This window comes from Chinchilla lanigera, unplaced genomic scaffold, assembly GCF_000276665.1.
Source record: "Chinchilla lanigera isolate Chin_1 unplaced genomic scaffold, ChiLan1.0 scaffold00082, whole genome shotgun sequence".
Taxonomy (NCBI): Eukaryota; Metazoa; Chordata; class Mammalia; order Rodentia; family Chinchillidae; genus Chinchilla; species Chinchilla lanigera.
Genome location: NW_004955483.1, coordinates 8,052,728 through 8,078,117, shown reverse-complemented (window position 1 = coordinate 8,078,117; position 25,390 = coordinate 8,052,728). Strand labels below are relative to the sequence as shown.

The 25,390-nt window shown below is 44.5% G+C and overlaps 1 protein-coding gene across 4 annotated transcripts; it reads right to left on the bottom strand.

The window, feature by feature from the left end:
• Positions 1-5,882: 5,882 nt before the first annotated feature.
• Positions 5,883-25,251, bottom strand: Tpmt (thiopurine S-methyltransferase). Of its 4 annotated transcripts, XM_013503825.1 has the most exons (11): positions 25,169-25,251; positions 24,535-24,665; positions 23,052-23,182; positions 22,102-22,285; positions 20,679-20,771; positions 17,164-17,296; positions 13,362-13,414; positions 12,706-12,780; positions 8,416-8,501; positions 6,848-6,892; positions 5,883-6,322 (listed from the first exon to the last, which is right to left on the bottom strand). In XM_013503825.1, exons 4-11 carry the CDS (start codon positions 22,239-22,241, stop codon positions 6,213-6,215), a joined length of 735 nt encoding a protein of 244 aa, XP_013359279.1. In that variant the 5' UTR covers positions 22,242-22,285; positions 23,052-23,182; positions 24,535-24,665; positions 25,169-25,251; the 3' UTR covers positions 5,883-6,212. The 4 variants fall into 4 exon arrangements, with proteins under 4 accessions (XP_013359279.1, XP_013359278.1, XP_013359280.1 ...); XM_013503824.1 differs by lacking the exon at positions 23,052-23,182; XM_013503826.1 differs by lacking the exon at positions 24,535-24,665 and having other exon boundaries at positions 25,169-25,233.
• Between the last annotated feature and the right edge of the window lie 139 nt (positions 25,252-25,390).

Sequence of the window (25,390 nt, the reverse complement as noted above, 5' to 3'; positions counted from 1 at the left end):
CTCCAGCCCCCGCCCCCTCCCCGCAGTCCCCGCCCCGCCGTCTCCGCCCAGCCCAAGGTCAAGGCCTGGGCCAAGGCCGCGCTAAGGCCTCGGGCGCTGCGGGGCATGAGCTGCTGCCCCCTGGCGGGAAGCCGCGGCACTGTTTTCCGAGGACCTGATGGTGAACGTTTGCAAAAAGAATTCACCTGCGCCCGTGCAGACAGCAGTTACAGGCGGACCATCTCACCTTACAGACGAGGAGACGCCCACTGAGGGCGAGAGGGTGGCGGGCTTCCTTCTTCCTCCTGCCTCCCTCCCTTCCTCCCTTCCTTGCCCTGGCGTTGAACCCGGATCTTCACACTGAGCTACGTACATCCCCACCCCTTTTCAAGGTTTTTCAATCTTTATTAGTACATGTTTGCAGTACATAACGATTATATTCATCGTGGGGACTCGGCATATGCATATGACACATCTCAATTCCTTTTTCATCCCTTCCGCTCCTTCCTCCTTCCCTCCCCCCTCTTCTAGCTCTGTCTCCCTATTTCCTGTTTTGCTGTTTCCTATTATCTACCTAGTATTTTGCTCTCTATTTATACTTCGGGTTTCTCATAGAGAGAAATCCTGTGATAATTAGGCTCGTGTGTCTGATTTATTCCATTTAATACTACGGTTCAAGATGCAGCCATTTCCCCCACAAATAACTCGTTTATCCTTCTTCATGGCAGAGGAACTCCACTGTGTATAAATGCCATCCTGTTTTTTTTTAATCCATTCACTTGTTAAATTTTGAGACGAGGTTTTGCTCAGGCAGAGCTTAAACTTGAGCATCTCCTGCCTCAGCTTCCCAGCGTGCTGGGATTACAGGTATGTGTCACCACACCTCGCCAGGCTGATTTCTCGGCCTGTTGAGTGCCAGAGCAAAAACTGGGACCCAATCTTCTGAGGCTGGAGCCCAGCGATGATTCCAACCCCAGGGCTGGGTGCCGGGTCCCAGGGCTGGCCATATATAACACACGGTGCCTTCCCCCGTGATACTTAGGTTCTGACTGGGAAAACAGACACACACTACAAGGGGCTGAGACGGGTGTGTTTTGTTACACTGCAGTAAAGTAGCTGTTTAGTGGATACCTGTGAAATGAATTTACGTATGGAAGAAGGACTGTTACAGGACAGTACAAGAAATCCACTGGGCGTCAGCCTGGACTGCACAGTGTGACCCTGTCTCAAAAAGACAAAAAAAAAAAGAACTCCACTGGGCGAATGAATGTGACATGGGCATGTCTGGGAATGTCCTCCGAAGGCGTAAATGTGAACTAAAGCCGTTAGTAGGGATGGCCATGGCTGGGTGTGGTGGCACACACCTACCATCCAGGCACTTGGGAAGCTGAGGCAGGAGGATCACTGGGAATTCGAGGCTAAACTGAATTACATAGAGAGACCTTGTTTCAAACCCCCTCCCCTCAAGTAAAGATGATGGCGATAGAACTCACTCTGCGTCTGCCTTTCTTTACACACCTCGTGGCAATCCTCTGTGTGGGTGTTATCTTCGTCGCTGCTCGCCGACAGTTAAGAAGGTTAAAAATCCGATCCAGAGTTGCATGGCTAGGAACCGGCTGGGCTGGTCTTGGAAGCCTGGCGGTTTCCCTGCAGAGCCCACGCTGAACCACTTCCGTGGGCAGCAAGCTAGTCCCACACAGTAAACAGCTCATCCCCAGGGTTTCCTTGGGGATGAGGAAGTAGCTCAGTGCAGAGGTCCTGGGTTCAATCCTCAGTGCCACAAACAAAATAAAACAACCCTGGAGAAAGTTTTAATGTGACACGAGAGAGGATATTTTCTTACCAAGTGTTATACGATTCAAAGATTATGTACTTAGTACAACACAATAACCAATTTAACACTATAATCTCAGAATATACTCTAAACAACTAAAATCACAACCAATGGAAATTCCTTTCGGAAGTTGGTTTTTTTTGGTTTTTCTCCGGTACCGGGAACCGAACTCCCGACCTTGCACTTGCCAGACAGGCGCTTTTGCCGCTGAGCTAAATCTCCAGCCCCTGTGGAAGTTATTTTTAAATCAAGAAACGTCTAGAACATCAAAAGTGGAAAATTTTTAGAACTAGTTTTCAGGAGAAACATAATGAGTCACATCATGCGTTAAATTTGTTTATTAATCACATTTTAAAAGTAAAAAGAAACTAGTGAAATTAATTTTGCTGTATATTTTATTTAACCCATAATAGCCAAAGTATTATCCTTTTGACACTACAATCACATTTTAAAAGTAAAAAGAAAGTAGTGAAATTAATTTAATTGTATATTTTATTTAACCCAAGATATCTTAAGATATTCCCCCCTTATCCACTGTAATCGCCGTGAAATATTCATGAGATATTTTGAACTCTTTTTGGTGCGCACAAAGTAAAACCCAGTGTGTATTCTGCCGTCATAGTGCATCGCATTTCAGAGAACTGATTTCAAGGGCACAGTAGATACCGCCCGGAACAGCACATTTCTACACCAGATCTGCTCTATGCGATAGCATCTTCTCCGTTTATTTATTTAGAGGTACTGGAGACTGAATCCAGGGCCTTCATAGTGATCTACATCCTCCGTTATTTAATTTATTTTTAGATAGTGTTTGGCTAAGTCACCGAATTGCCTACGTTAAGCTCAAACTTGTGATCTTCCTGCCTCAGCCTCCGAGACCGCTGGGATTATAGGACCGTGCGGCTGCTATACCCAGCTATCCCTGCCTCGTCGCTCATTTGTCTCTTCTCCAACACTGTTTCAAAACTATTCAAGACCTCAGCTCCGGGTGGATGGCCACCGAGCTTGGCCCTTTCTACAGCCGGCCCGCCTCTTCTTCTTTATCCTTTGCTGTCCCCGCGCGGCGATCCGCGGTACTGCAGCATCGGCTGCCGAAGCCCTGGGATCGCAGAGGCGGCAGACTGCAGGGGGAGGGGAGAGGCCGCCCGCGTTGTTAAGGACGCTCGCGGTAACCACCCGTGGGCCGGTGGGGGGACCCTACGGTGGTTCTGGAAATAGACACAGACGATCTGCCCATATGATTGATTTACTGTCAAAACTCCAACAGTGCCTGGCATGATGGCACACGCCTGTAATTCCAGCACTCAGGAGACTGAGGCAGGAGGATTGCTGCAAGTCTGAGGCTAGCCTGGGCTACATAGTGAGTTCAACGCCAGTCTGAACTGCATAGTGACACCTTGTCTAAAAAATAAAAATAAAAAAACTCCAACAATAAAATGTGACGGATAGCTATGTAACTTTTGTGGCGTTTGATTTCTAAATTTGTAGAACTGAAATTTTCTCAGTTATGCAGGTTCACAACGAAAACCATTTTAGGTTTGAGCCTTGCCCAGGTCAGGATGCTGGCATCCCAGCAGGTCGTTTTCAGCTACCATTATCCCTGGGGTTTTCCACCTGCCTGCGGCCCTCGCCTCACCCTCCAGGACTCCTTTCTACCTAACCCAGACACAAGCCACGACCGCCCTGTCAGCCTCACAATGGCACTGTCTTTGTTCCCGCTTTTTTTTTGTTTGTTTTTTTTCCGGTACCGGGAATCGAACTCAGTACCTCGGCGCTTGCCAGGCAGGCGCTGTGCCGCTTAGCTAAATCCCCAGCCCCTGTTCCCGCTTTCTTTCGCGGTCTCTGCAGAGATAAACAGGTTCTGTGTCTTGTACTCAGCACTGTATCCTGGAGTCCACACAGGCTGACAGGCAGGTACCTATGTTTGCCGACTGAACGCTGACTGTAATGACAGGGGAAATAGACAATACAAAATCCTGGCCCCAAGACTCGGGAGGCTGAGGCAGGAGGATCGCGTTTGAGCCCTATCCGAGAAATTTAGCAAGACCCTGTCTCAAAAAAATTAAAAAAAATAAAAAGAGGCTGGGATCTTGGGTTGGGGCCAAATCTCAGTACTGGAAGGGGAGAGAGAGACAGAAAGACAGGGACAGAGACAGAAGAGGGAGGTGGACAAAGAGGAAAAGGAGGAAGGGGAGGGGAGGGAGGAGCTGAGGGGATGGGAGGGAAAGAGGTGGGGAGGGGGAGGGGAATCCCACGGGGATGGCGCTCAGCGGCAGGGTGCATGTTCCCCAGGCAAAGGCCTTGCGTTCAATCTCCAGCACCACCAAAGGAGAAAAAGGAAATCCTGCTTGTGAAACATTTCGTGAGGGAGGAAAAGGCTGGTGAAACGGAGGGGAACCCAGCAGAGACGGGAAACCGAGTCCGTGCCATGATGCCGGCTTCTAGAAACGCTCGCGGGTGCTTCTGAAAAGAAAGAACAGAAAGCACCGTCCCGGCAGCCACTTCCTCCAGGAACAGGGCTTGCTTGTTCTTGTTTTTCCTTTAGACTTTCTTATATCCATTTTAAGAATATTCTGTTTATTAACATACACACACACGTCCCTTTCTCATTTGTATCGTTTAGGACCCGTGGGCACAAGTCACAGAAAGCAGGGCGGCCGGCAGGAGCGTGGCCCGGACTCCGGGTGGTTCTTTCTCAGCCTAAAGCATCGACGAAGATGCAAGAGGCGAACTTGTCCTCCCAGCCCGGAGGTCGGGCTTTCCGGGGAGGGACTGGCCCACCTCGGATCAGTCATTGTCCATCCTTGCTTCTCAAGGCTGCGGGAAGCCACGCCGTGTGCAGAGGGCAGGGCTCAGGGAAGCAGCCATCAGGATGCACACCGAGACCCTCCTGACTCAGCCTTAAGATAACATAGTTGAGGTAGAACAGACAGATGTGAAAGGGTGGACATGGCAGCTCCTAAATGCAGCCAAGAGGCCAGGGAGGTCAACAGCTCTCAACTTTAAGGAGTTATGTAAGTGTTACGAGGGTACCCACAGCTTTGCCAGTATCGAGGGTTCCAAAAACCTCCCTGGCTTTAACGCACCTGTGCACACACGTGCATGCGCACATTGACACAAACTTTTTCCTTTTTGGTGTGGCGCTTGAGATTGAACTCAGGGCCTCACTGCACTCCACGTCCAGCCCTTTTTACTTTTTATTTTGAGACAGAGTCTTGCTAAGTTGCCCAGGCTGGGCTTGAACTTGTGACCCTCCTGCCTGAGAACCCCAAGTAGCTGGAGTTAGAAGTGTGCACCACCAGGCCCAGGCACAAACTTATTTTTAGAATACACACCATCCGATTGACAGGAGCTGAACAACACAAGCCACATAGACATTAGACAGTGCAGGGTTAGAGAGGAGTGTCTGATTTCATGAAGTCTGACTAATGAACAGACTTGAGTCCAGCCCTGAGTATGTTATACTGCAAAATGGTTGCTCATCAAAACAAAATTTATTATTATTATTTGTCTTTTTGAGACAGGGTGTCGCTATCCAGTTCAGGCCGGCCTTGAGCTCACTTTGTAGCCCAGGCTGGTCTCAAACTTGCAACGATCCTCCTGTCTCAGATTCCTGAGTGCTGGGATTACAGGTGTGCGCCACCATGCCCGGCTTAACAAGATTAGTTAAAAGAAACAAGAAAACCTGCTAAACTTGGAAAAGCTTTATTCTACAGTCTGGGAAAAATATTTTGTTCAATATAGGCTGGCTTGATTAGAATTTTTATGTTTCTTTATTCAGTTACATATAAAATTATCTATGGAGAAAACATGAAAATGGGTGCTAGGATCTGGGTACAAGATGCAGGTCTACAGTAAAAGCTAGTCCTTCATATAATTTTTGGGACCACCTTGAACCTATCAAAGTGTTACATTTTTTCAATGATTCTCAATTTCATACAAAGATCAGTTTCTGTTTTGCTTATTTCTTTAAGATATATGCACTTTTCTTTAATTTTTAATTATATAAGAAATATGAGGACTATAAAAATTCTTGCATTTTTTTGTTGTTTTTTGTTTTGCTTCTGGTACCAGGAATTGAACTCACGACCTTGCACTTGTCAAGCAGGTGCTGTGCCGCTGAGCTAAATCCCCAGCCCCAATTCTTGCATTTTGTTAGTTAAGACACAACCATGTAATTGTCTCCAAAGATCTACTGTAACACGTTAGTATGTGTTTTCTTCTAGAAAGTTATACACATTTTTGAGCAAAGATTTATATGATTTGTAAGAACTTTAAAAAAAATTCATTGTATTTTCAAGCCTTAGCATCATTTTCTTTTTTTTTTCCTTAGCATCATTTTCAGTTACTCAAAAATGTAAAAACATATGGATGTCACTTGATTGTACTAATCCATCATCTACTTTTCTGTCAGTAGATATAGTTTTTCAAAAAAGTAGTCCGTTCCCATATTATTCCGTTTTTCAATATCGTCAACCTTTTCAAGGAAAAGAATATTGCACTTTGTACCTAAAACAAAAAGGACAACAGGTTAGAACACTGCCACAAATGTTCTAAAAATACTTCAAATGATTTTAAAGATAGCACCGAAGACCTTTCTCTTCTTTTCAATGAAAACGAGGCAGTGCTAAGCCCACATTTTCTTTTTTTTTTTTTTTTGTCCTAGATCAAAGTCCTTTTTCTCCCGTACCAGGAACCGAACTCACGACCTTGCGCTTGCCAGGCAGGCGCTTTTGCCGCTGAGCTAAATCCCCAGCCCTAAGCCCACATTTTCTGAACTCTGAATTATTACTATCATTTATAACTCCCAAGTGCAAAAATGAATGTATTCCCTCTCAGGGGAAGTCCAAATGTCTTTAACATGCAAAGTTCAGCTAAAAAGGCATGTTATGGAGATTGGCTCCTTTTCTAGATAAAATGATCTTCAGTAACACAGGTCTACCTTTTAAACTTTAATTAGATACACTAATAGCCAGGAACACCTGAGAACAGTTAGCTACTGACTTTTTTTGGAAAAGTCAGAGCAGAGCTTACCAAAGAGTGTTTGAATTTCAGACTCTGGAACATAAAATGGTGGGCCTAGGAAGAAGAGAAATGTAGTGAAGAATAATTTTTATATCTTTAATTCTAAAGCGAAATAAACCCTCTGGGCCTACTTTTCCATGCATCTCCAGTGATCTAGGTGAGTTTATTCTACATACAACTTAATTATTATTATTATTTTTTGGTACCAGGGATCGAACTCAAGACCTCACACTTGCCAGGCAGGAACTGCGCTACTGAGCTAAATCTTCAGCCACAATTATTATCTGAACAGGTGAGGAGCTTATCCTTCTAATGGGGGAGGCTGTTTTTTGAGACAGGCTCTCACCATGTGGTTCAGGCTGGCCTTGAGCTCACTATGTAGCCAAGATTCGCCTTGAATTCACGGCGATCCTCCTGCCTGCGCCTTCGGAGTGCTGGGACTACAGGTTAAGGGGACAGTAGCATTATATACCCATCTGCAGTTTGGATGGAACCATAGCCAAGCCAGCCCGGGGACTTAGGACACTGAACTCCGAGTGGAGTCCACTAGCAAATTCCTCTGGGGCTTCTTCTGTCTCTGGGGCCCTTGTTTTCTGCCTCCTGCACTTATTAGCCAATTCGGTGTGCTCCTCCCACTCTGCCCTGGGACCCGGATGGGAGAAACCTCCCCCTTCCCCTCCCCCTCGGCCCTAGTCAGATCCATGGAGGTAACTTCTGCATCTGCGGCTCCTATTTCCATTAATTAGGGACAGTAGGTCTCATTTTTAAACCTGATTTATTCAAACAGAGAGAAAAAAGACTAAAAGACTATGTAAATCTTAAAGTACTGTTCAAAAGCGCAATTAAAAATCAAATTAGGGGAGTTTTACATATTAAAAGTCTATGTATTTGGTTTGTTATTTCTCCCTGAAAATAAAAGTCCAGCCATGATAAATGCCAAGTTTCAAAGTCCAGATCTTGCGGTGTAGTTCAGTGGTACAGTATAAGGCCCTGGGCTCCATCCCCCAACACAAAGTGGGAAAAAAAAACAGTCTCAATGTCCGAATTCAACAAAATGAATCCACAAGAAAACCTCCCTTTCCCCTTCAGAGCAAAGAGAATCCTAACGGAATGCAACAGATAAAGTACAAAATTTCAGCAATTACAAAACAGCAGCGTGGAGATGTTCCAGTTCTCCTCCGTCTGCCCAGGCCAGCATGTCACCCCAGCAGGGAGTGTGTGGCTGTGGGACATCCGGGCCAGAGCACTGCAATTTCTCCTCCCTCCCAATGCAGGGCTCAGGAGATTTCCCTTTTATATTAGGTTCACCCATGCCTCCCCACCTCTTCTGTAAGCTTGAGCTATAACTGGTGAACACAACAGAATGGAGTACGTGAAAAATATGTCCCATGTGGGAGGAGAAAAATCATGTCCATAGTTCCCATTAGCCCAAAACAGAAGTACCTTCATGTACAAGTATATCAGTCCTACGTTCCCTATGCGATACACCAGGATAAACTAGCTTTTATCCACGTTGTAGAACCAAATTAGGACACAAGGAAACAGAAGAAGGCGGGAAGAGAAATAAGCAGCCTTACCTCCATGCTTTGTTGGATCGTAAGACACAACACACATGAGGTAGAGAAACTCTTTTCCCAGTAGGGACAGCATTATATCTGTGTAGCTGAAAAGAAAGCAAAAAAAGGTATATGCTGCATTGCTCTGTTTAGTCTATTTTTTCTTTTTTTGTACCGGGAATCAAACTCAGGACCTTGTGCTTGCCAGGCAGGCGCTGTGCCACTGAGCTGTAACCTTTGTCCCCATTGCCCTGTTTAGGCACAAGCTGGAGCGGCAGAGAAGGGAAGGAAGCAAGGATTCACTTTCTTTACCATTACAGTGGTACCTCAGTTCCCAAATGCTTCTGTGAACAGAAAACGTCGAGCAAGCTTTGGTTTTCGTTTGGGAACTCTGCATCCGGAGAGGAGCACACCCATGACCATCCTTTCCAGAATCGAGAAACGCATCAAGTTCGGGAACAGTGGCGCCACTGTACTGAGTTTAATTCTAACAATCACATGAAGTTGGCTCTTGTTTTAAAAGTTATACAAAGGTTTCTTGCCTTGCTGTCTAGGTTGGGAACTGGTACGGGGGAGTTGAGGGTGTCACAGAAAGGCACACAGAGGCTCCTTCCAGCTTGCTGTGCTACTCAGGGGCCTGGTGACCTGAGACTTGGAAGTAGAGGGGTCGGGCCAGGGTCCCAGGCCAAGGAGATGCATGCAGGGAGGTGGAGAGGCCTTGACAGACAGGCACAAGAGGGGGACAGGTGTCCCCACAGACGCAAACCCACTCCTCTGCCTACTGCCTATGTAAGCCTGACGAAGTCTTTTTTTTTTTCTTCCTCCCAGTACTGGGGATTGAATCCAGGCCTCTGCACTGAGCAACAGCCCCATATTTTTATATTGTGGTCTTGCTAAGTCACTAAGTGGTCCCGGCTGGGCTTGAACTTGTGATCTACCCGCTTCAGTCTTCCAGAGTGCTGGGATTACACCACTATGCATCGTTGCTTGACAAATTCTTGACCTCTCTGTGTCTCAGTTTCCCCACTTGTGAAATAGGCTAAGACCAGTCACCAGCTTACAAGCTGCTGGGAGAATTCAACGAACTGAAACACAAGGTGCTTAGAACACTGCTTGGTCCACAGAAAGCACACACGGTTTAGCTACTGTTATTCCCTTTCGCATCTTCAACATGAACTCCTCTAACTCAGTGAATCCGATGGATCGCTCTTCCTGGCAAGCATAAGGGCCAGACCAAGGTAAACTTCTGAGATGAATCCTTGATAGTATAACTTTTTGCTTCTTGTTCTTAAGAAGAAGTAAAAAGAAGCCTGTCTCTGTGGAGGTGGTCAGACTGCCCTGGCAGTGTTTCCTAGAACTGAAACTCTACACTGCCCTTGAAATGGGGACTTGTGATCTGTGAAAAATTCAGAAAAAACCACCAAGTGTGGTGGTGCACACCTGTAATCCCAGCTACTCAGGAGGTTGAAATAGGAGGACAGCAAGTTTGAGGCCAGTGGTGGCAACTTAGTCTCAAGAAAAAAAGGGCTGGGGATATAGTCCAGTGCTCCCTGCGTTCAATTCCCAGTTAAGGGCTGGGGGTATAGCTCAGCGGCACAAGCGCCTACCTGGCAAGCACAAGGTCCTGAGTTCAATTCCCGGTACCAAAAAAAAAAAAAAAAAAAATTCCCAGTTAAAAAAATTTCAGAACAATGAGAAAGGTGTGCACCACTGGTTTCTTTCAGGAGAGAGACTCAGGTGTCCCTGCAGAGAGCACATCAGTACCTGACAGTGGGGAACGCTGAGTACTGCGTACTGAGTGATACTGAGTACTGAAATGGTACTGATGAGTCTTGAGATAGGCTTCTAACGCACCAAGGAGCAGTGCAAGGACAAAGTGATTTTATCTTTCTACTGGTTCATCAATAATTATTCTGGAAACAAAGGCCAGCATGTTCTCAGGCGTTCTTGGGGCTGTGACCACGCACACATGCATGCACACGCACACACACATGCACACGGCTGGGTGAGTTAGAAGGGTAACAGACTCTGGGACCACACGAGAACTGCATTCTCCAATAAGATCACCAGAGGGGGCCTCTAGCTCCTTGCTAACCAGGAATGAAGCAGCTCAGAGTCCACCTGGATGGACTTTAGATCTAAGGACAGGTAAGTTGGGAGTGCCTGGCAGGAAACAGTGTATTTGCCTTGCTCCGGTGTACGATGTACTCGCATTTATTAAGAAAATATTTACCAGCCAGACATGGTGGCGCACATCTGTCCCAGTACTTGAGAGGCTGAGGCAGGAGGATCACCATGAGTTCAAGCCCAGCCTGGGCTACATAAGCGAGCTTAAGGCCAGCCTGCACTACATAACAAGACCCTGTTTCAAAAAAACCAAAACAAAGTACATTTATGAAGCTCTTCCTAGGTGCTCAACATGGACCATGCCAAATACTGGGAAAACAGCTGCGTACAGCGTCGTGGTCACCTTGGGCTGCCCTTGATGGTGTCCAGTTTGGTCTCCGCTGCCTTGTAGATTTCACCAGGTAAACCAAAGTCCCCAGAAGGACCAACCTCAAAAACCCTCTGTGAGTGGGTGCTATGGTTTGTGTCTGCATGTCCCCCCCAAATCCTCATGCAGTCATGGGGTGGCCTCTAGGATTTGTGACTGATCTATGATCCAACGCTGGGATTATGGGTGTGAGAGCTACACCCGTCCTGGGGTGGGTAGTCTGCGTACAATGTAAGGGAGGGAAAGAGGCTGCTTGCCGCCATTCCTCCCTTTTGCTCTTGTTGCTTTTGCTGTCTTCCGACGCCATGAACTGTTACCCTGTGCCATGTTCCACTCCACCTTGGAGCCAGCTGAGCACGGACCGAAACATCCATGAACTGTGAGCTAAATAAACCTTTCCTTCCTTAAATGTGAGCATTGGGTATTTCTGCCCCAGCAACAAGAGAAAAGTAACCAAGACAGTGGGAAATACCTACACATCTAGACATTCAGCAGAAGCGACTTCTGCATGACAACGCGGTGTTTCCCTGGGGCTGGGGAGCGCAGCGGTAGACACTGCCCAGCATGCATGAGGCCCTGGGTCCCAGCCCCAGCCCCATTCAGAAATGTCGTATTTTACGGAGATGAAGACGTCTCTGGTGGTTGACAAAGGACACTGATGACACACGGGAAATGCAAAGCGGACCCTGGACACATGACAAGAATGGCTGGAAGAACAGAGCCGGAAATATAAGAATGAAAAGGGGCAAACTGAGACACAGCTCTCTCAGTGACTTCCCCAACAGTATCTGGAACACAGTAGGAACTTAATAAATAGTTGTTAAATGACTGAGTGACAGTAAGTAACAAGCTGATCACTGAGGAGCACATGCAAGAGCAGGGCTGGGGCATGGCTCCATGGGAGGGCGCCTGGCTGGCCGTGGAGGCCCTGGGTCTGATCCCAGCACAGGGGTAGACAGAGGCTGAGGATGCCCTCCACAGGGAGCGAGGAGCTCCAGGGATGTGTGGACGGTGACGGCTACTGAAAACAGTAAAGGAAGAGTGATGACAGAGAAAGAATGGAAAAATGGGAGCAATTAACCTTTTAAAATGAAAATTTTATTTCATAGGTGTGCAGCCTGAACTTTGGGGCCACGTATCAAGTGTCTCTGTTCAACTACAAAAATTCAACATTCACATGCTTCATCCAACTACGTATGTGTTATTATTGGCATTGCAAAGTACTGTATGTCGTTGTGATCACATTTTCCTCATATGCTTTGGCAAATTTTAATTTTCTTTTCAAGTGAGATTACATATACTAAGAATGGCTACTCAAAATGTCAAATAACAAATGCTCGAATAGTAATAGGAGCTAACATTTTATAGTTCTTTGCAGTTAACAGGGCACTTCTCACATGTTTCATTTCTGTTAATTCCCACACCAAGGCTTTGATGGTCTAAGGAAGGCTGCAGGCTCTGAATCAGTCTCTCTGTATAATGCAATAGCAACAGGGGTACCTCATGGGACTGTTAGGGAGGTTAACGGTGTTAACCTGCATGGGGTATCCCGAACCAGGGCTGCTGCAGGACGAGTGTCCAAAGGGTGCCACCTGCTAAGACTCGTGAGGTGGTGCAGACGGCGTTACTGTAAAGATGCCCCTTTCGTAGAGGAGCAAACTGAGGCTCAGAAAAGTTGAGTAATGTGACTGAGGCAACACAACCTGGAAGTGACAGAGCCGCAGGCTTTATGCCCAGTCGCTACAGAGAAATCCTGTACTTTCCTGGAATTCAGATAACAACAACAACAACAGAATTAAAGAAACCATATTTCTTACCGCACTCGGTCACTGGGGTTCACAGCGACTAATGCTCCTCTATCCCAAATCCTGTCAAATTTACCAATATTTGCTCTACCAGAAAAAAAAAGGGGGGGAAAATTGTAACATCTTATGTACAAAACATCAAATCTTGAACAAGCTGAGCACTGTTTCTCAAAGCACACGCTGGTCCCTCCCCAATTCTGAGGAGTGAGGACCTCATGTCTGCTATAGGGACACCCGTGGGGACCTGTCCGCTTCCTCAAGTGTCAGAGTCCTGTGGCAGCAGCTCCTTTACGATTTGAGGGCTTAAAGGAGAAAAAGGGACGAGACATGACAACAGTGCTCCAGCTCTGGGGTCGGGCAGTAGGGACTCTCAGGAGGGGAGACCCTGTCTCCCTGTACACCTTGTGATTCATTTCCTGATAGGCCGCGCTGAAGGGAGGGTTCACAGCTCTCTCCTCACCTTTCCCCTTCTTGCCTCGGGCTGTAATAATGTTTCTCACAGTTTGGGAGCTGCCCACGGACAAACAAGGTGGTAATAAAAATAACTGCAGAATGCAGACTCTGACCGGGGCTTTCTGGCTGCTACGCAGATGGATGGTAGTGACGGAAGGGCCACACGTAACAAGCACTCACATTTTTTAAAGCGCAGCTATATGATTTAGTCTTACCTGGGAAGATCGAAAATGTTGCAGCAGTACAGTGAAATATTCCCCGAAGAACTCTGTAATGAAACAATGAAAAAACTATTTTCCACTTCATTAGGAGATATTTGAATGGCCAAGGAAAGAATACAGGGGCCACGCAAAGCAAAGGTGGCAGAGAGAGAATGGAGCACATATGAAATACAAGAATTTTACTACAGTTTCACAGTACTTTGTTTTTTTTTTAAAGCTTGTATGGGTTTCTGAGCCCCCTGGGAGGCTGAGGCAGGAGGCTTGCAGGTGTGAGCCATGTCTCAAAACAAAAATGGGCTAGGGATGTAGCTCAGTGTGAAGGCCCTTGGTTCAAGCCCCAGTACCACAAAATAAAACCAAAAAGCAAAACAAAACAAAACAAAAACATGTGTGAGGTTCTTCAGGGTCAATACAAAGTGGAAATTCAGACAGGGCATTTTTGAACATCAAAAGACTATTACTTATTTCAAAGCATATTAAAATTCTAGCAATGTTAACTTGAGCAGAGTCCTGATACTTTCACTGGGCTGAAGATAAATCCCCAGGTCAGGCAGTTACCAGGTGTGCTCATGCAGAGGGGCAGATACTTTTACAGTGACTCAGAAAAGCTGGGTATGGCAGTCCATGGCTGTCATCACAGCCTGTAGGACAGAGGACAGCCTGGGAGCGCTGGAGAAGGTGGACAGAGGTGGCTTCCGACAGGGTGTCGTGAGGCATCTGCCAGAACTCAGGACGGGGCGGGCTGGGGGTACCATCCTGGAGGCATAACGGGGTGCAGACTTGAGAAGCCTGGGCTCCCTGGGCAACTTTTGAGCACCCCACTGCTAGAAGATTCTGATTTCACGGAGCTTGGCCCAGGGATTTTAGAAAGATCCAGGGATGATTTTCAGTGTGCAGCCAGGGCTGGACACCACTGCCCCCAGAGGGGTCTGGAATTATTCTGAGATGATTTGAGAATGGGATAGGGGAAAGTTATAAATAATGTGGATCAAGCCTCCTACTGGTCTAAACCATTAGTTTCAATGTTTAGAAAGCAGCATTTGGGAGGGACTACATGGATAAATGGTCCAGGGCCAGGCCATTCAGGACAACAGAACTCTGACCTACAACCTCTGTAGCCACCAGCCTGGAAGCTGAAGCACAGCTCTGCAGCCACCTGGTCAGTCTCTGATATTTACCATCCCCTCCCCTTTCCAACTCAGACCAACCTGAGAAAGCCAAACACCTCCGCAAACCAAGCCGCCCACTTCCAGCTGTTCACAGCTTCCATCATGGTGTACACCTGCAGCAGGCACCTGTCCCTTTCTCCACGGTAAAGCTGTCTTGCCCCTCCCCCGCCTGTCTCTACAAAACCCAGGTGGCGGCCGGCTTCTGACACGCAGCCTCTGGGGTTCTCAGCTGGGAAGGGTCATATCACCCTGAGCTAGCAAAGCAGTTTGTCTGGATAGCTCCGCTCACAGGACGAAGATAACTCCCCAAACTGTCATTTGCAGCCCAGACACCACCTTCCTTCACAATTTCCTAGTTTTTTAAACTCATCAGCTCCAAAACAAGTCATTTTTCTCTGCTCTCTAAGTTTTTCTTTCTTTTTTCTTTTTCTGGGTGTTTTGAGGCTGGATCTCACTGTCTCACTGGGTAGCCCAGGCTGGCCTTGAACTCCCGGTCCTCTTGGCTTGGCCTCCCAAGTGTTGGGATTGCAAGTGTGCACGATTATGCCCAGCTTCAGCTTGCTTCTTTATTCTCTACCACTGGGGACCAGTCATGGGGGCTGGAAAGGAGAACTCCTCACCCCTTCACCCCCACTCAATGACTAGATCCTGCCAGCTAGAGATGGTAAACACGACTTTAATCCAGCCTTCCCGCTCTGTGTGCTGCCACTGCTGTCCTCGTTCAGGTCTTCATGATTTTATTCCTGGACCATGGCCCACACCCTCCTATTTCACCTCTCTGCCAGGAAGCTACTCCCTTCAAATAACTCCCCATGAAGTCATAAGGTGATTTATCTCAAAAGACAATCCGGCCACGTCATGCTCCTACTTAAAAGCCTACTGTGAAGAATGAAGCATTATCTCCCCAGGGGATCTCACACCACAGCCTTGAGCCCTGCCTGGTCTCCCGCCCTGTCAGTTACCATGCATCAGGGAGCACCCTGAGCGGGGCTGAGTGGCTCTCCTGCCATTTGCTTAATCCTTTGTTATTTTTTTTTAACTTGTTTTTTTGGTACCGGGAATTGAACTCAGGACTTGTGCTTGCCAGGCAGGCGCTTATGCCGCTAAGCTATATCCCCAGCCCAATCCTGTTATTACTTTGTTCCATGTATTATAATGACTTTGTCGCTGTGTTTCTTTTCTGCTAAGCTAAGAGACTATGTCGGGTAGGGATTGTATTATCTTTCATTTCTTCCATGCCTTATACAGTGTTCGGCACCTAATAGGTTCTCAGAAAATGTTTGTTGGGAAAAGAAAGGCTTTCCTCCTAATAGCGTGGCTGGGTCCAAAAGTCTATGTTGAGTCAGACATGGGTCTCTGTTCTGCAGAATGGGGTTTGTTAAAGTTTTCAAGAACAGGGCTTACTTAGGAGGAGCTACCAAGTGAATTTTGAAGGAGACAAGAGGGAAAAAATGATTACTATGCTCAAAGTCCTTAGCAATTTAGGATGAAAATAAGTACAACATGTGCAAATACAGGATGACAGTTTGTGTAACAGATAGCACCTGTCAGGTTGCTTATCTGTGTTGAAGGGATCAGATAATCTGCACAGTAAATGCCTATGCATTACCAAGATGTGTTGCAAAAGCCAGCCTGAAAAATGATGCAGTGGCCTGTAGGCTTCTCCAGAGGTGAGGCATGGCAACACCCACAGAGGCCAAGTGGAGGTGACCAGAGATGAATTCAATGTGAAGAGCATCAGTGGTCACCCTGGTGCCTTCACCAGCTGGGTGGATGCAGGCCTTGTCAGGCCTATCACTGGTAATGAATTCTGGGGGCCCTGCAGGGAGCTGTGAGTAGAGTCTTGTCTATTCCTCAGAGCATCAAGCAATTCCCTGGCTGTCACTGTGAAAGCAAGTTCAGTGCAGAAGCACACTGGGAGCACATGTGTGGGTCAGAACATCGCGGACTGTAGGTGTACCTAATGCAAGAAGATGACGGTCGTTACAAGCAACAGTTCTTTTGGTACATACATCCCGACGCAACCCTAGACACACAGGAAATGTGTAAGACAGTGTGTGCTACCATAAGGGAAGAGCCAGCCTAGGAGAAGCTGCCCAAGGGAGAAGTTAAAAGGAGAAACACAACTATCTGCAAACATCTCTTGCATAGATCAGGCAGCTCAAAATGAGACACGCTTCCTCAAGGCTCAAAACAGACTGCAGAGAGCTAAACTAAACAATAATTTTCAGATGCAGACAATGCATTTATTGACCACGCAGCTTAATACAAGGAGGAGACGGCACTGGGGATGTAGCTCTGTAGTAGAGCACTTGCCTAGCATGCATGAGGCCTTGGGTTTGATCCCTACTACTGCAAAAATACCCTATACACAACAACAATAAAAAACCCATCCAAGAAGAAAAACAGAAAATCTTAAATCCAGAATACAGAGAGGCTTTGACTGGATAGGCTTTGCCTATTACCTATATTTTGAAGCCCTAGCTTTTTACTGTAGATAATGCCTCAACAAACCTGTGGGTTGAAGAGGACCCACCTAACACATGTGTCCTCATGCACATGTTCAGAAAAATCTTTACTGAGAAGGTATGAACAGTGTTTTCTTTTTTAACAAAGTCAAAACTAACCTTAAAAACTTTTGCGCCAGGAATTTCAGTGATTGGTTCTTCCGAGTAAGAAAGATTCTGCTCCACAAAAAATTCCCGTATCCCAAGTTCACTGATTTCGACGCCAACTACACTGTGACCCAGATCTGCAAACCTACGTAAAAGCATATATGTCATTTTAATCTTTATTTCAAATACAGTGCGAAATAAAAGGGTGTACCCCCATAAATATATATTTTCTTCATGGGTTCATATTGTTTTGGTTACTTTTCTCTTGTTGCTGGGACAAAATACCTGATGCCCAGAATTAAGGACGGAAAGGTTTATTTAGCTCACAGTTTGTGGAGGTTTCAGTCCATACTGAGCTGCCCCAAGCAGGGTGACACGTGGCAGAGGGCAACCATTCATGGTGGCGGACAACAGCAAAAGCAGCAAGAGCAGAAAGGAGGGAGCAGAAACAGCAAGCCTCTCTCCCTCCCTCATACTGTATTCAGGCTACCCGCCCTAGGGTGGGTGTAGCACTCGCACCCATAATCCCAGCATTGGACTATGAATTAATCACAAACTCTAGAAGCCCACCCCATGACTGCATGAGGCTTTGGTGGGACATCTAGACTCAAACCATAACACATATGATTTCAGATTCACAGTTTTCATAGGTAGTGTACAGTAGTGGGTCTATATATTTTTAAAATTCTTGTTATATGTGATTCTGAAAGATTGATTTATAAGAACTGAGGGAGGAAATTAAAATTTGAAAACTTGTATTTTAAAATATTGATTTAATATAAACATATTTGACTAGAGGAAATGCACTTCAGTTCCCCTAATTCATCACTGCCTGTAACATTTTCGGTGATGACAAGGAGCTCTATGTCTATTTCTGTGCTGTCCAATTCCACTGCCCATGTTGGCTACTGAGGACTTGAGATGTAGCCAGTCTGACTGAGGAACTGAATTTTAAACTTTATTTGGTTTAAATTTAAATAGCATCATGTTACTAATGGCCCCTGTATTGGAACACACAGCTCTAGAACATTAGCATCCATTTCTATAACAACCTCACAATTTCCACGTGCTTACAGTAAGCATTACCCAAAATCTTATTTTGTTACCACGTGAAAATAACATTTTTCTGGTAAGCTTTATTACTACAGAAATCACAGTTTTGGCCTCTTGGGTTTATGAGAAAAGAGTATTAACAGCAGAAATAACTAGTCATTATCATAAGTTTATGCCAAATACTGTATGTAAAAACATAGTTCCGCCTTAATGCAATACCTGCCTCCCTAAAAATTACCAGGCTATGCAAAATTGTGCAAAGACATCAAAGTCTGACAGGGGAGACAGCGGTTAGGGAAAAATAAAAAATTTTGTCAGTGACACAAAGAAAAGAGACAAAAGAACCTATTAGTAATGGTTTCCCTCATGTAAAATGGCTAAGAAATAGACAAACACTCCCACGTGGCCCCTCTCCTGAAAAAAGACCTAAAGTTGATTTGTAGAAGTGGGCGGTGAAAGAGCTACAGTTTGTGCACGATTGTGACCAGATGCAAGGAGGGTAACTGGAGGTCAACTGGACAGTTGTAACACCAGCCGTGGGTGGGAGAGGCTCACAGCACTTGGGCTAAGCTCGGCACAAGGCAATGTCTCAGTGTGTGTGTGTGTGTGTGTGTGTGTGTGTGTGTGTGTGTTCTGTATTCACATATAACTTAGTTCAGCCGGGCATAGTTTTCTCCTTTCATCTATTGTTTCTTGCTGATGAAATCACACAACAGCAAAGGTGAAGTTTGTATGATGCTCAAATTGCTTCCTATTACAGCAATCTAGTTAGAATAAAATTCACATTTTCAAAGCAAGAAAAGACTGTACCTATTATCTACACAAGTGTACATACTTTGAATGTGGACAGAGAATGCACTGTTTATAGTTCTAAAATGAAACATGTTAATAGCTTGTCTTTCATATTTTCTAAAAATTTGTAAAATACAGGGAATTTTTAAAATTCTTCATACTTTTTTTTTCCCCGGTACCAGGAATCGAACTCACTACTTCCCGCTTGCCAGGCAGGTGCTGTGCCGCTGAGCTAAATCCCCAGCCCCATCCATACTTTTTTTAATGTTACAAAATATACACAAAGTTGTCTGAACTGGCTGCATGAGGTTTTACTTCCTATTTAACATACAGAAAAATGAAGCATAGACTAAAGATAGCTGGAAATAAAAACAAAAAACCAAAGCCTAAATCATTCCATTTTAATGCTTTTTGGCCTTAGCTCATGATCCGTTACCTATTCACATGTGATGTCTGCATAGAGCTCATACATACACTGATTACATAAATGAAAAATTCTCTACTAACTTAACGTGCAATTACAGTACCTCAGTTTTGATATTTTAACGACTTTAGAAACAAAATATTAAACTATCATATTTCACTGGTTATTTCCTCATAATCTTTTCTTAATGTTGCCTAAATCCTAGAGAGCTACATTGTTACCACTTATGACGATGCCATTACAACAATCTGTTTATGGAGTTAGTATTTTTTCTTGTGGGCAGTTTCCAAAGTAATTCTTTTCTGGTTCAGAGACTTGGTTAAGACATAGGTCTAAAGCTGAAGTGTTCTCAATGTAATGGCTACAACTGAATCAGCCACAGCAGCTATTTCACATGCTTTCAGCTACAAGATGCAAGAGTGAGTGCTACAATAATCTCACCATTTCTACTGGAAAATTAATTCCAAATGCAAGCATGCTCTATAGGGAGGTCACTAATACTTATATAGGGAAGGAGTATTTTTAAGTTACTGTATTATATTTTGCATGTACTAATTTTTTTTCATACATCCGTTTCTCCTTTCTGCTTACTGATCAAAGTCCTCAACATTTGGGCTTATAAATGAATGCATATCTTGGCAGGTATGCTTGTGTCTGTATCTTGTAATTACAACGGAGCTCTGAATAGAAAATGATTTCCAGTACCCCCAGTAACAGTGGCTTCTTAAGTAACATGAATTCCCTTTATAGAGAATTACTTATTAGGGATACTTTCATCATCATTGGTTTTATAACATTGGTTCATAGTAACAAAAACTCCTATTTTCTCATAGGAGGAGGGAAGATTGAAATGAACAGAGGATTATAATAAACACTGTCCTGCTAAAAAGTTGTAATGTGTTTTGAATTATGTGGTCTATCTCCATTTCAAATATCTTGCTAAATTCTTAAGCCATCTACGATAATTAAATCATGCACAAAGATCCAGGAGATGTAAGAGGGGCAGCTGGCTTTCCTCACCAATTTGATTCCAAACTAGTTCTTTTCTTTTGAAATACAACAGAGAAAAACAAAGTCACACTTGTATCCGGTCTGTTTGAAAACATTACCTCTAATGATCACTTAATATCCCTAAGGGTCTACTTAAAGAATCCTTGTGCATTTTTTAACAGTGGAAATTACAACCTACATCCTGTTAAATATTCACCCAATGGATTCATCACCAAAGACAAGTGTGTTGATGCTTATTTGCTCATACCATTTCATCTCCACTGCTTTTCCACAAAGGGGAAAAAACACTCTCAGTCCACTCTTGCCTTTAAGAAAAGTATCCAAATGCTTCTTTAATAGCCTGGAGAGAAAAATAAAAGTTGTTTATGCCCAATGCACAAGAGTACAATGTAATCATAGTACACTAATTTTCATGCATTCTCTCACTATTACCAGCCACGTTAATTAGTAGATATTAATGATCACACACTCTAGTTTACATATAAACAAATAGGACAGCTAAGTCACTTCCTCAGTCACATCACACAGCTAGTTAGTGATAAATTTGACTTATCCCCTGGGTTTCCTGATTAGTAATTAAAACGTTTTAAAATTGCTTCTTCCTTGTCTGACATGTTTTGAAAATTCTACATCTAATCTCCAAATTTATACCTTTTCTTTTAATGTGATATGGAAAGGGAGCCTCTTGATCCATGAAATTTTCAACATTTACTTTATTGGAAAATTTCTCTAAAGAAGTTTAACGCTTGTAGTTACTTGCATCATTCAAGCCAGGTGTGGTAGCGCACGCCTGTAATCCTAGCACTCGGGAGGGTGAGGCAGGAGGATAGTTGTGAGTTCGAGGGCAGCCTGAGCTAGATAGTGAGCTCAAGGCCAGCCTAAACTGCATACGGGTTGTCTCAAAAAGACCCAAAAAAAAAAAAAAAAAGCTTTTATTCAGTGTGCAAATGTGCAGTGATGATAATAATGGGGATGATATGGGGGGGGGGCTGCCTGGAATAAGGACCAGGTATAATGGCTGCATTACTCAGCATGGCCCCATGATTTATCACTGCTGCCATGAAGAAAACAATGCTGCTAAAATGCTGCTCAGCACCTTGGCTCGCTTGATTAACTGCTCTCAATATCTCTCCCTCACCATCTGGATGACACTTGTACATCAGAACAAAAAAGCAGAAGTGTCGCTTTGGCATTTGCTGTATGGACAGTATGAACATGCACGACTGACGTAAAGATGCTACAGGTGATATTTTTAAAGGGACATATTTGCTAAGTCTAACATGCTATAAATTGGGGTCGGGGATATCGCTCAGTGGCACAGCGCCTGCCTGTGGCAAGTGCAAGATCCTGAGTTTGATTCCCAGTACCAAAAACAACAACAACATGCCATAAACTGGAAATTGCATAATTATTTCTACAGTGAGGAAAGAAAGCACATTGCCAGTGAAACTGACTAGCCACAGATGTGCTCTGATCTCTGAGGCGCTACAATATATATTGAAAAATAGAAGAACATGCATCTTAAAAAATCGAATGCCATGAGTTCGATTCCTGGTACCGGAAAAAAATACAAAAAAAAAAAAAAAAAAAAAATCAAATGCATTACTATTTCTATTTCAAAGTCAGTTTCTGATAGAGCATCCCTCCCTCATAGACCAAACGTGTCTTACTGATGTCCTGCTGCTCGATGAAATCCAATTTCTTGGTTCACCCACTTGTCTTGCCATTCTTTCAGGGTCATTAATCGATTCTTCTGTACCTCACTATCAGGGTACTCTTTAATATCAAGGGAAGTTCTTGTGTCACTCATAGCTTTGTGGACACCGCTGTCTCACAGGCAGGTAACTCCAATGTCTAAATGCAAAAGATTATCAATGCAGTCATGTAAGGCCACTGAAATTCTGTTGAACAAAATGAAAACCTATATCCTCGGTAGACAGGTTTTAAAAAATATTTCAACACCCAATAAAAAAGCCAGGCAAAGAATTAATTTTCACTGAGTCTGGCAATGGAGGCATAACTTACATCACACATTAGAAAAGATAAAATAAATTGAACTACACCTTAACACAGTGAAAGGGCTTGACTTCAATTTTAAAAAGGGGGAAGGGAACAAAAACAACCAGGCATTCCACAGTGTGTAATTTTTGTAAGCTTAGCATTTTTCTATTATATTATTCTTTTTAAAGTATTTACATGTCCTTGCTACTTTCTATCAGTGTTATACACAATTTGAAGAGTTCAACACATTTGCTGTGGAAATAGCAGTTTCCTTCCCACGAAACACGCAAGCAGCTACTTCCAAATCTTCTGCTGAGTCCTGCTATTTCAATTAGCATGCTGGTTTTGTATCTTTTCAATTTTTTCATTTCTTGATAGTTTTCTCAGAGAAGATATGTAGTTCATTCTCTTGCAGCTTCCCAACATACACACACACACACACACACACACACACACACCATCTTTTCATCTGTCTTATACCCTCATTTTTCTGATGAAGTATTTTGGGTGTACATTATTGTAACAAGGTAAATACTATTCATAGACAAGCCACATGGTGTTCTATGATTACTTTTCCATGCAATGTTTTAATTCTGTCATCAATAACTGTCTTGCTTACTCATTTATGAAGTTTTCATGTACTTGTCAGTAATTCAACTCCAAGTTCTGTTGACTGTCATCAGATATGATTGTCACCAGCTAGTCTGGGTCTTTGCTTCAGTGATAATGGACATTAAAATCAAGGCATTCCTATGAATTCATGGGAAAAAGCTCTAATTAAAAAATAAGAGAAAATAAAGGGAAGTGCTGCTTTGACAAAGAGTAAGGTGGTCCGCTACCAAAGGAAAGAGGAAATAAGAAAAGGGCTGCTTCCACTTGAGGGACTGAAGCGGTGACCTGTTCACAAAAGAATGGAGACCACTTTATGGGGTGCTATGGTGAGCTGGGGTCTGGCTAATCACCATCTCAGCCCTGATTTCATAGCTCCAGAGGAATATTCTGTTGTCATTAAAGACATTTTTGCCTGGACAGTCTCAGCCTGGGCAGCCTTGTGAGGCTCTACTGGAATTGGAGATCTAAGCTGGTGGAGACTTCCAGACTTACTGAATGTTCCCGTAAATCCTGAAAATTACTTTAGTTACTCTTCTCTTGATGTCATCAGTCTTGAAGGAGGATGAGAAAGGGTAGATACATCTTAGGCTAAGAAAACTTGTTTTGCCAACTTTTCTTAAATGATCAACACACCTATATCTGAAGTTTTAAGGTAATACACGAGTTACCTGTTGGTCATCTGTAACCCAAGTGAAGAGTCACCAGTTTTAGCAAAAGCTGCTCTGACTGCCTCAGAAGAGAAGACAAATCACATTTTTAATGAGTAACAGGTTAAGGGGCCAAAAGTTTATTTGTCCTGTCTTACGGTGGCCTACTGGGAAAACAAATGCACCTCTTATGGTGACAGTGTTATGATCACTGAAGCCTTTAAAAAAAAAATCCTGTCATTGGTGGAGTCTCAGCAAGAGAGAAAAATAGATGTATAGGTTCAGTATCTTATTTCTATACTCTAAGTTTGTATTTTAGAAAATTTTCTGATAGCTTTTTTGCACGGAAAAATGCACATAAAGAAACTGAGAAAAAAGAACAAATAAACATAGTTGCAGGTCCAACAGAATATACTGTATAAGGAAAACATATTTCACTGCCAGCTTTGCAACATTGAGGACAATATAACACCACAATTCCAACATTAACTTTAAATTATTAGTAAAACTAATATAGCTTGGACTGTGCTAGCAGGTATTACAGGTTTTTCAAACTTAATGATTTATCCATGACAAAGCAAACACCACAAAAAAGCAGGAATCTGAGGAAAAATTCCCCTTTTGTTGTACCATTTGGCTTCAAAGCACCTACGGTTAAATGAGAGGGCACCTCCATCATTACTGGGAAAACAAATGCACTTCTCAGCTAATTATTTGTTAAGGAATGATAGGGGGAGTATTACTTATGTGGCGATCAGAAAAAGTTGCACTTTTCCTAGGTCTTTAGTCCTAAGTCTGTGTCATAAAAGGGAACGACAGTCTTTATCCCACAGACAGAGCAACCTGGAATTGCGCGACTCTTTCCACGTGAACTTGACGGATAACACCGTCATAAGTACAATCACTTCTTGGCTGTTCTTACGGCTTCTCACTGTATACATCTGTCTGCGTCATTTCTGGAGCATAAAAAGTCTCTAAACATAACAAGAGTGCAAAAGTATAGGAATCAGAAAAAGCAAATTTCACAATAATTTCTACTCATAAATGTTAACCTACAATGAATTCGTTGGAACCCCAAGTTGTCCTCTACCTTAAAAAAAAAAAAAAAAAACTGTTCCTGCTCTAGGTTTATTTTTAAATTTCCTAAATTGAAGAGTCGTTTCCCCGGGCACAGAGGTGTGGCCTGTGGCCCGGCGAGCCCTGCACTCGCACAGCCCGGGTGGCACCGCCGAGTCCAGAGTCCGCACAGCGCCCCCGCCCGGCTGCCCCGAGCGCGCGGCCCGCCCTCCTCCCCGCTGGAAATCCCGGTCATTTAGCTCACGTGCTCAAGCCCTGCCCTGTGCACCTCCTTATTCCCTCTGTTCCCTGCACCCCACTTTGCACTGCGGATGCCTCATCCCGGAAAAGCTATCACCGGCTCCCACAGTCCAGCAAACTATCTCGCTCCTACCCTCCCTGGTGCCCCGCAGGGACCCACCTCGCAGATCGCCGGCCACCAGCCACTGTCACCTCGCGGAGGCTCCCACCTCCCTCCCCCTCACCACCCCCGGCTTCTCCGGCATAGGCCCCGCCCCCTCCAGGGCACGCCCCTCGGGGGGGCCACCTGCCCCCGCCCCCTCCGTGAGCGAGGCCACGCCCCTTCCAGAGCACGAGGTCCCGCCCCTCCCAGGTCAGGTCTGCGCAACGGCGGAAGTGGCCG

Bases quoted from the DNA above. Each gene is read 5' to 3' on its own strand.
- Tpmt (XM_013503825.1), bottom strand. From the start codon at position 22,241: ATGAGTGACACAAGAACTTCCCTTGATATTAAAGAGTACCCTGATAGT. The intron at 17,297-20,678 runs GTATGAGCAAAT...GCTTTTACGTAG, and splicing joins AAAGCAGTGGAGATGAAATG to GTTTGCAGATCTGGGTCACA. The intron at 6,893-8,415 runs GTAAGGCTGCTT...TCTTCTTCCTAG, and splicing joins CGATCCAACAAAGCATGGAG to GCCCACCATTTTATGTTCCA.